At 51.3% G+C, this 10,463-nt stretch overlaps 1 protein-coding gene across 2 annotated transcripts; it reads left to right on the top strand.

Annotated features, from left to right (window-relative positions):
* Positions 1 to 8,973, top strand: TEX52 (testis expressed 52). 2 transcript variants are annotated; one of them, XR_007717489.1, is made up of 3 exons: positions 1 to 154; positions 1,677 to 2,397; positions 8,489 to 8,561. XR_007717489.1 is itself a non-coding variant. In XM_050747108.1 (3 exons), the coding sequence occupies exons 1-3, from the start codon at positions 83 to 85 to the stop codon at positions 8,781 to 8,783; spliced, it is 918 nt and encodes a 305-aa protein (XP_050603065.1). In that variant the 5' UTR covers positions 1 to 82; the 3' UTR covers positions 8,784 to 8,973. The 2 variants fall into 2 exon arrangements, 1 of the variants encoding a protein (XP_050603065.1); XM_050747108.1 differs by having other exon boundaries at positions 1,677 to 2,227; positions 8,489 to 8,973.
* Positions 8,974 to 10,463: the final 1,490 nt, after the last annotated feature.

The raw sequence follows: 10,463 nt of genomic DNA, 5'->3' as shown, positions 1-10,463 counted from the left end.
CATAGCAACCCCAGGAGTAAACAATGGTGCCAGAAAGGGTTTCCCCACAAAGCCGCTCCTCCTGGCTCTGAGGCCCAGAAGAATGGCCAGTAGCCGGCAAAGATCACTCAGAGGGCCCAGTCACCCACCTCATATGGAAGAACCTTTCCTGCAGGTAGGGAGTGGCCCATCTCTGCTGCCTACATTTTTGTGCCCCACTGGGCTACAGGCTGTCCCCTATAGTGGGCCAGGCTTTCTTCTGGGCAGCTGACCGCCTGGCCCATACATTTTCTGCTGTCTTCCCCTTTTCATCCTATGATACTGGGAACCCAGAGCTCAGAACACAGAGGAGATGCCTTACTAGTGCCACGTCTCCCAGTCCCACCCACTGGGGGGATCTTGTAGAAACGACTTAGGGGCCCAAGCTCAAGAAACAGGAGGGTTTTTGCAATCAGAACTCAGAACTAAGTCCCTGGGGCCAGGCACAGTGGCTCACGCCTGTAATTCCAACACTTTGGGAGGTCTAGGGGAACGGATCGCCTGAGGTTAGGAGTTTGAGACCAGCTTGGCCAACATGATGAAATCCTGTCTCTACTAAGAACACAAAATTAGCCAGGCGTGGTGGTGCATGCCTGTAATCCCAGCTACTCAGGAGGCTGAGGCAGGAGAATCACTTGAACCCAGGAGGCGGAGGTTGCAGTGAGCCGGGACTGCACCCTTGCACTCCAGCCTGGGCAACAAGAGCGAAACTCCTTCTAAAAAAAATAAAAGTCCCTGGGGATGGATAGGAGGGAGAAGCATTTTAAAAGAGACACATTTTTGTTGCGGTCAGGCACTGTGCTAAGTAAGGCCATTTCATTTCACCCAGCATGGTATGCCAAGCAAGAGCACAGACAGAAGGCTTAAGTCCCAGCTGTCACTCAGGCACCAGCACCCTGCGTGAGTTACCAACCCTTACTGTATCTTGCATTCCGCATCTTTGAGATGGGGACGATAGCAATACTTGCTCATAGAGTTGTAGGGGTTAAATAAGATGCATGTAAGTATTTAGCACAGCGTCAATATGTATTTGCTGCTGTTTATTTCATGGGGGGCAGGGTGCAGAAGGGGGAAGAAGAGCTGGCCATTCTAGACGCTTTCTGTACTAGTATTTTAATGAGGAGTGGGAGGAAAGCGTCAATGACAGAGAAATGAGTATTGAGAGGAGTCTGGGATGGGAAGACACCTGGCCCTATTTTCTGGAGAAGGACTTTCCTGGTATGTCACCAAGACCAGGAGCAAGTGAAGGTGGGCTGCCCCCCTTGGCATGGTAGGGTGCATTTCTCTTCGTGATTTCCTGAGACCTGATGTGCCCTCTAAGGAGCACGTTCCTGGGTGAGAATGTGGGGACACCAGAAGGGAGGAGGGAGGTGAAGGTAAAGAGCGAAAGCTGAGCACAGAGGGTGGGAAGTCAAAGCCAAAATATGGTTAATGGCAAGAAACCAAAAGATGAGTGACTGTGACAATGATATGGAGCAGCCATAACTGCTGCCGGGCGGGAGAGGGATAGAGATGTGGCCCTGCCAGGACTTCTGTGTCCTGATGAGAATCCTGGGCTGGCGGAGGCTGGGCCTGGGAAGGAGAGCAGAGTGCTTCGTCCACCTTTCTGCACCCTTGTCTGCACAACCTTCCCCAGGCTCCCTTTTGTCTCTCCCTAGATGGTCCAGGCCAGCGAGTCCCTCCCGCCCTCCCAAACGTGGGCTCAGCGTGAGTTCTTCCTCCCCAGCGAGTCCTGGGAGTTCCCTGGCTTCACCCGGCAAGCCTATCACCAGCTGGCCCTGAAGCTGCCGCCCTGCACAGATATGAAGTCCAAGGTGCGTCAGCGGCTCATCCATCCGTGGAAAGGTGGCACGCAGCACACCTGGGGCTTCCACACGTGGCTCGATGTGTGCCGCCTGCCTGCCACCTTCCCCACTCGGCCTGACAGGCCCTACGATAGCAATGTCTGGCGCTGGCTGACAGACTCCAATGCCCACAGACGCCCCCCCATGGAGCACCCCATCCCCCCTCCCTCCTGGATGGGGCAAAACAGCTTCCTGACTTTCATCCACTGTTATCCCACGTTTGTGGACATGAAAAGGAAGAAGCAGGTGATTTTCAGGACAGTGAAGGAGTTGAAGGAGGTGGAGAAGCTCAAGTTGAGGAGTGAGGCAAGAGCACCTCCACTCGATGCCCAGGGCAACATTCAGCCGCCAGCGAGCTTCAAGAAGTAAGACGGCGCCTCCTCAGGGAGCCCACCCAGCCTGCCCTGCCCTGCCCAGGTGACCCCTCCCTCTCTAGGGTTCCTGTTTCTAACCGGGACTCTGCCCTTCCCACCTCTGGTCATCTGAAAACCAAACTCTTTTCTGAGTGTAGCTGAAAGGACAAGGTGGAGACAAGGTAACAACAGCGAGTGGAGGCACAGAATTTCACTAAAATCTGGGGGGACAGCTATGCAGGAGACACCTGCTAGGCACTGGGGATACGGAGAAGTGCGATTCAGTGCCTGCCCTCAAGGAGCTTTGCAAAGATAGCTATCAAAACAAGGCTACACATGCAAAGGGCTCAGAGTGTGAGACAGAGGGTGTTAAAGGAAGTCAGTTATTAATGTAAAGAACTGGAGTGAAAGTTGTAGCCTGAAGGCCTGGAGTGCAGTTCCAACCCCATGACCATGGCGAGGTGCCCAGCTTCTCCAGTCTCAGCTCCCTCACTGATGAAGAGGGGATCCTCAGGTAGTGACCTCACTGTGGGAGGATAAATTGAGCTAGTAAATAGGTGGAAGAACTGAACAAAAGTTAGATGTTATGGCAGGGCACGGGTGGCTCACGCCTGTAATCCCAGCACTTTGGGAGGCCGAGGCAGCCGGATCACCTGAGGTCAGGAGTTCCAGACCAGCCTGACCAACACGGAGAAACCCCGTCTCTACTGAAAATACAAAATTAGCCGGGTGTGGTGATGGGTGCCTACAATCCCAGCTGCTCGGGAAGCTGAGGCAGGAGAATCACTTGAACCCGAGAGGCGGAGGTTCCGGTGAGCCGAGATGGCACCGTTGCACTCAAGCCTGGGCAACAAGAGTGAAACTCCATCTCAAAATAAAAAAATAAAATAAAATAACAGTTAGATGTTATTACAGAAATTCAGGAGAGAAGGGTTGCCATGAGCTGGAGTGTCCCTGCCACAGGAAGCCTTCATGGGGAAGTCAGGGTTCAGGCTGGAAGGGTGGAAAGCCAGCAGACAGCCAAAAGCAGTGGCTGAGGCCCTCCAGGCAAGGCTGAGAAGTCGGAGCAGAGTCAGGAACATGAGAGGAGCCGCTGTGAACCCCGCAGCTGCCGCTCCCGGCCACCCTGGGAACTCACGGATGCTTCCTAACTGTGTCCAGCCCAGGCACTAAGCCTGCAAGAGTAACAAGATAGGGGGAAGGCAGTGAAAACGGAATGTCTCAAATTCCAATCCCAAGGGCATGACCAAAGCACTGGGGAGTTGGAGCAGGAGGCTGTGAAGATTTTTAATCTGAAAAAACAAACAAAACAAAACAGACTAGGCACGGTGGCTCACGCCTGTAATCCCAGCACTCTGGGAGGCTAAGGCAGGCAGATTGCCTGGGGTCAGGAGTTCGAGACCAGCCTGGCCAACATGGTGAAACCTCATCTCTACTAAAAATACAAAAATTAGCTGGGCGTGGTGGTGGGTGCCTGTAATCCCAGCTACTCGGGAGGGTGAGGCAGGGGAATCGCTTGAACCCGGGAGGTGGAGGTTGCAGTGAGCTGACGCACCACTGTAATGCAGCCTGGGAGACAAGAGCGAGACTTTGTTTCAAAAAAAACAAAAAACAAACAAAAAAACAACGCCAAAGGTTGGTGACTTTGAGAAACCAGTCCCCTTTGTGGGGACCCATGCTTCTCCCTGCCTCCTGCTACCCTTCCCTGAGGACTGCCGATTGCTGATAGGTGCTGACCCTGGCGAAGGGGAGAAAGAGCACTCCAGAGAGATTCGCAGTGGTGTGACAGTGCCAGGTGGTGTTCTAAACGCTTCTCTGTATTATCTAATCCCCCAGGACCTTCTGGGTAGAAACTACCATTAACCCCCCCCTTTTTTTTTTTTTTTTTTTTGAGGCAGAGTCTTCCTCTTTCGCCCAGGCCAGAGTGCAGTGATGTGATCTCAGCTCATCGCAACCTCTACTTCCTGGGTTCAAACCATTCTCCTTGCCTCAGCCTCCCGAGTAGCTGGGATTATAGGCTCCTGTCACCACGCCTGGCTAAGTTTTGTATTTTTTTTTTTTTTTTTGAGACAGAGTCTTTGCTCTGTCACCCAGGCTGGAGTGCAGTGGTGCGAACTCGGCTCACTACAAGCTCCGCCTCCTGGGTTTACACCATTCTCCTGCCTCAGCCTCCCGAGTAGCTGGGACTACAGGCGCCCACCACCTCGCCCGGCTAGTTTTTTGTACTTTTAGTAGAGATGGGGTTTCACCATGTTAGCCAGGATGGTCTCGATCTCCTGACCTTGTGATCCGCCCGTCTCGGCCTCCCAAAGTGCTGGGATTACAGGCGTGAGCCACTGCGCCCGGCCAAGTTTTATATTTTTTAGTAGAGATGGGGTTTCTCCATGTTGGCCAGGCTAGTCTTGAACTCCCGACCTCAGGCCCAACTCGGCCTCCCAAAGTGCTGGGATTATAGGTGTAAGCCACCATGCCCGACCTCATTAACCCCATTTTACAGGTGGGCTATCTGAGATGGACAGGTCAAGTACCTTGCATAGCCAAGTGTGGTGGTTCACGCCTGTAATCCCAACACTTTGGGAGGCCAAAGTGGGAGGATTGCCTGAGGCCAGTTCAAGACCAGCCTGGGGCACGATATGAGACCCTGTCTCCACAAAAATATCAAAAAATTAGCCAGGTGTGGTGGCACACACCTATAATCCCAGCTACATGGGAGGCTGAAGTGGGAGGACTGTCTGAGCCCAGGAGGTCGAGGCTACAGTGAGCCATCACTGTGCCACCACACTCCAGGCTGGGTAACATGGTGAGACCCTAGCTCAAAAAAAAAAAAAGTTCCCACAGCAGGTGGTTAGAGGGTCAAATGGCTCAGGGCCTAGCGTAGAGAAGGGGTTCAGTAGATTGTATCATTATTAGTATGGTATCTCCATGAGAAAAGGATCCTTGTCTCACATGTTTACTGTTGTAGGCCCAGGCCCTGGAGTTGGAGGCCAGGAATGAAGGAATGAGTCTCAGACAAGTCTCAGACAAGGAATGAGGTCCTGCCTCAGAGCAGGCAGGACACATAACAGGAAGTCATGTGCCACATAATAACCTTTTGGTCAATGACAGACCACATATACCACAGTGGTCTCATAAGATTATAATGGAGCTAAAAAAAACTCCTGCCTGATTATGTTGAAGTTGTCTTAACACTTAAGGACAATTCCCTCATTTTAAAAATAAATGTAGTGGACCGGGAATGGTGGCTCACACCCATAATCCCAGCACTTTGGAAGGTCGAGGCAGGCGGATCACTTGAGGTCAGGAGTTTGAGACCAGCCTGGCCAACATGGTGAAACCCTGTCTCTAATACAAATACAAAAATTAGCCAGGTGTGGTGGCACATGCCTGTAATCCCAGTTACTCGGGAGGCTGAGGCAGGAGAATCACTTGAACCCGGGAGGTGGAGGTTGTAGTGAGCTGAGATTGTGCCACTGCATTCCAGCCTGGGTGACAGATCAAGACTCCATCTTAGGAAAAAATTTTAAATAAATAAATAATAAAATAAAATAAAATAAAATAAATTTAGTGGCCGGGCGTGGTGGCTCACGCCTGTAATCCCAACACTCTGGGAGGCCAAGGCGGGTGGATCACCTGAGGTCAGGAGTTCAAGGCCAGCTTGGCCAACATGGCGAAACCCCGTCTCCACTAAAAATACAAAAACTAGCCGGGCACGGTGACGGGTGCCTGTAATCCCAGCTACTCAGGAGGCTGAGGCAGGAGAATCATTTGAACGCAGGAGGTGGAGGTTGCGGTGAGCCGAGATCACAGCCACTGCTCTACAGCATCGGGGACAGAGTCAGACTCCATCTCAAAATAAATAAATAAATACATAAATTTAGTGTCACCTAATCATGTAGTGTTTATGAAGTCCACAGTAGTATATAGTAATGTCCTAGGCCTTCACATTCACTCACTCACTCACCCACAGCAACTTCCAGTCTTGCAAGCTACATTCACGGTAAGTGCCCTATACACCTTTAAATCTTTAATCTTTTTTTTTTCAGATGGAGTTTCGCTCTTGTCACCCAGGCTGGAGTGCAATGGTACGATCTTGGCACCACTCACTGCCTCCTGTGTTCAAGCGATTCTCCTGCCTCAGCCTCCCAAGTAGCTGGGATTACAGGCGTGTGCCACCACACCCAGCTAAGCGAGACTCTGTCTCAAAAAAAAAAAAAAAAAAAAAAATTGACTCTGGGCCAGGCATGGTGGCTCATGCTTGTAATATCAGCACTTTGGAGGCTAAGGCGGGTGACTCACTTAAGGTCAAGAGTATAGCCAGGAGTGGTGGTGCACTTGTAGTCCCAGCCACTCAGGAGGCTGAGGCAGGAGAATCACTTGAGCCTGGGAGGTGGAGGTTGCAGTGAGCCGAGATCGTGCCACTGCACTCCAGCCTGGGTGACAGAGCAAGACTCTGTTTCAAAAACAAACAAACAAACAAAAACAAAACAAAACAAAAAAAAGACTCTGGATCAGTCAGTGAGCACACTGAAGCATTGAAACTGTAGGGACCCAGAGGACTTCAGACATAGAATGAGATGTAAGCATGATCTTGTTGGGGAAATACAACATTACATGTAAACCTAGCAGTTCTGAATCCTGGCAGCCCATTTTCATGACCTGGGGCTCTTTTTATTTATTTATTTATTTATTTATTTATTTATTTATTTATTTGAGACAGAGTCTTGCTCTTGCCCAGGCTGGAGAGCAGTGGTGTGATCTTGGCTCACTGCAACCTACACCTCCCGGGTTCAAGTGATTCTCCTGCCTCAGCCTCCCAAGTAGCTGGGACTACAGGTGCCTGCCACCATGCCTGGCTAATTTTTGTATTTTTAGTAGAGATGGGGTTTCATCATGTTGGCCAGGCTGGTCTTGAACTCCTGACCTCAGGTCATCTGCCCACCTCAGCCTCCCAAAGTACTAGGATTGCATGTGTGAGCCACTGCATCTGGCCTAAGGCTGCCTTTTTTTTTTTTTTTTTTTTTTTTTGAGACGGAGTCTTGCTCTGCCGCCCAGGCTGGAGTGCAGTGGCCGGATCTCAGCTCACTGCAAGCTCCGCCTCCCGGGTTCACGCCATTCTCCTGCCTCAGCCTCCCGAGTAGCTGGGACTACAGGCGCCTGCCACCTCGCCCGGCTAGTTTTTTGTATATTTTAGTAGAGACGGGGTTTCACCATGTTAGCCAGGATGGTCTCGATCTCCTGACCTCGTGATCCGCCCGTCTCGGCCTCCCAAAGTGCTGGGATTACAGGCTTGAGCCACCGCGCCCGGCCTTTTATTTATTTATTTATTTTTTGAGACAGAGTCTCACACTGTCGCCCGGGCTGGAGTGCAGTGGCACGATCTTGGCTTGCTGCAGCCTCCGCCTCCCAGGTTCAAGCGATTCTCCTGCCTCAGCCTCCCAAGTAGCTAGGATTACAGGTGCCTGCTACCACGCCCAGCTAATTTTTGTATTTTTAATAGAGATGGGGTTTCACTATGTTGGTCAGGTTGGTCTTGAACTCCTGACCTTGTAATCCACCTGCCTTGGCCTCCCAAAGTGCTGGGATTACAGGCGTGAGTGACCAGGTCTGGCCTAGAAGCTCTTTTTTTAAATGCTGAGGTTTGAGCCTCCCTCTGGAAATTCTAACTAACTGACCTTGAGGGCAGCCTGGGTAGGTTGTGTTGAAAAGCTCCCAGGGTGATTCTAATGTGCAGCCAGACTGAGAGCCTCTGCATAAACCAACAACAGCAAACAGGGGACTGTCTGCTGAACCAGGTGCAAAGTGTGTTGAGTCATAGAAAATCAGCCACTATTCAGCTGTGTTAAAAGAAACGAAAGTCTATTTCCTACTGTTCGACCCAATACCGCAGGCTTGCTGAGAAGAGGCAGTTACCCAGTGGAGCTGAGTTCTGTGGTCTTCCCACTGGCACTGCATTAGTGGAAAAGGTGAGACTTGAAGGACATTTAGAATCTGGATTGGGATCTGGATCATAATATTATATATAGTATGTCAAAAGGATGGAAGGCTTACTAGCCGAACATTATTTCACCAGACTAACGCCAAAACACACACAAGGTGCAGGCCATTTGGCACAGGTCAATACCCGATTAGGCGGAGAGACGGAAGGGATTCCCTGCCGCCTGATGGCTACCTAGCTTGTGGACAGCAGCATCACCCTTCCCCTTCCCCATCTCTCCACTGTGCCTGGATCTCTTCTTTGATCTCTCTGTTCTCTCCACACCCTTCTCCCCACAGGTACCGGCACATATCTGCTGGTGGGAGGTTCGAACCCCAGGGCCTCCAGCTCATGCCCAACCCGTTTCCCAACAATTTCGCCAGGAGCTGGCCCTGCCCGAACCCTTTGCCTCACTACCAGGAGAAGGTGCTAAAGCTGGTCTTGCTGCCCAGCGCACCCCTGAGCCAGGACCTCATAAGGAATTTCCAAACCCTGCTAAAGGACAGAACTGCCTCACCCCTCCACCACCTCTCCAAGGCACAAGCAAGCAAAACTCCAGCAAGGAAGAGGAAGAGAAGACCTGGGCACTCCTAGAAGGGCTTCCGGGTGGGTGGGGACGATTGCGGCACCCAGAGTCCCAGGCTCCAGTGTTCTCAATCAACGCTCCTTCAGCAAGAGGCCCTGCGGTAGCAAAAGGACTCTGGCATCTGCAGAACAGCCTCTCCACCATCCTCCCAGCCTCAAGCCACCTCTGTACCCCAGGCTATTGGAGACTCAACTGAAGTTCTAAATTGTTATATTTCTTCCTTGGAGGACTCTCATCGCAGGTGGGAGGACTGAGGCCAGGAGGCTGGGTAGAGCAGGGAGAACAGGGAGGGACTCCAGTTCCTAAGGAGAGGAGAAGTGGGAAGGAGTGTGTGTGTGTGTGTGTGTGTGTGTGTGTGTGCGTGCGCGCGTGTGTGTTGGGGTGGGGGAAGAGGCGCTGTAAGAAACGTGGATAAGAAGCTATCTCCACTCTCATAACCCATTAGGAATGAGGCTGGGATTGGTCAGGGTACAGAAAGCCTCTCAGGCAAAAATAACCACAATGCCACCGCCTCCCTGGACCATTTGATGTCTGGACAAAGACCAGACACAGCTGTGCTCGGTTGCAGGGCCCCATGCAGGGTTGGGAGGAGGAGAGGTCAGGTCAGGGCTGCTGCTGGAGAATGGGAGAGTCAGGCCCCAGGAAGGCTAACCAGGTCTCAGCAGAGGAACAAGAGTAGAACAAAGTAGAGCTTCAAGGTAAAAGAGCAGTCTCTCCACACCCTGTTGGGGTTACCTGTGGGGGGAAGGGTGTGGAGGACTTATGCCAAAAAAGCAGTCGGCCCAGAGGCCTTGGGCCTCAGCTTTTTCTATTAGGGAGTCGAAGACCAGGGGTAAAGTAGAGGCAGGCAAAGCAACAGTCAGAATGGTGTTGGCCCTGGCTGGGGTGGAGATGGTTGGGGAGGGTGATGGGAAAGCGGCTGGAGGGGAAGAAGCTGAAATGGTGGGGGCTCTACCTCACCTCCTCCCACCCCCATCACATCCCCACACTGATGGTCAGCACCTACTGAGCTTCTCTTGGCCTCCTGCCCACGGCCTCCTTTGTCTCCATTTCTCTCAAACCCTGCAGGCACCTGGGAATCAAGACACCACAGGGTTCTAGTGCTGCTTTAACCACTAAGCAGCAATGTGACCTTTGGAAAAGTCGCTATTCCCTCTGGCTTTCAGGTTCTTCATCTGCACAATGGGGGCCATTAGTTTATAAATAAATGGAATAAATACAAGAATAAATACAGTACAGGTGAAGGACCTGCAAAGTGTGTAGCCCACTGGCAGCCCTCCAGAAATGAAGCTGTCAATCATTGTTCATAGAATAAAAATAATAAGTAGATAGAATATTATGTAGCCAGAAAAAGAAATTGAGTATTGATAGATGCTACAGTGTGGATGAAATTTGAAAACGTCATGCTGAGTGAAAGAAGCCAGACACAAGCCACACACATATTGTATGATTTCACCTACGGGAGGTACCTAGAATAGGCAAATGTACAGAGACAGAAAGTTGAATAGAAGATATCAGGGGCTTGGAGGAAGGGCATGGGGAGTCACTGTTTTTTGTTTTTTGTTTTTGACAGAGTCTTACTCTGTCACCCAGGCTGGAGTGCAATGGTGTGATTTCAGCTCACTGCAACCTCTACTTCTTGGGTTCAAGCGATTCTCCTGCCTCAGCCTCCCGAGTAGCTGGGACTA

This window comes from Macaca thibetana, chromosome 11 (genome assembly GCF_024542745.1).
Source record: "Macaca thibetana thibetana isolate TM-01 chromosome 11, ASM2454274v1, whole genome shotgun sequence".
Classification (NCBI taxonomy): Eukaryota; Metazoa; Chordata; class Mammalia; order Primates; family Cercopithecidae; genus Macaca; species Macaca thibetana.
This window is presented reverse-complemented; position numbering and strand designations above follow the sequence as displayed.

What these genes read in the sequence shown, in the direction of transcription:
- TEX52 (XM_050747108.1), top strand. Translation starts at nt 83, where the DNA reads ATGGCCAGTAGCCGGCAAAGATCACTCAGAGGGCCCAGTCACCCACCT. An exon ending in TGGAAGAACCTTTCCTGCAG is followed by an intron (nt 155 to 1,676) that starts GTAGGGAGTGGC and finishes GTCTCTCCCTAG; the next exon opens with ATGGTCCAGGCCAGCGAGTC. An exon ending in CCGCCAGCGAGCTTCAAGAA is followed by an intron (nt 2,228 to 8,488) that starts GTAAGACGGCGC and finishes TTCTCCCCACAG; the next exon opens with GTACCGGCACATATCTGCTG.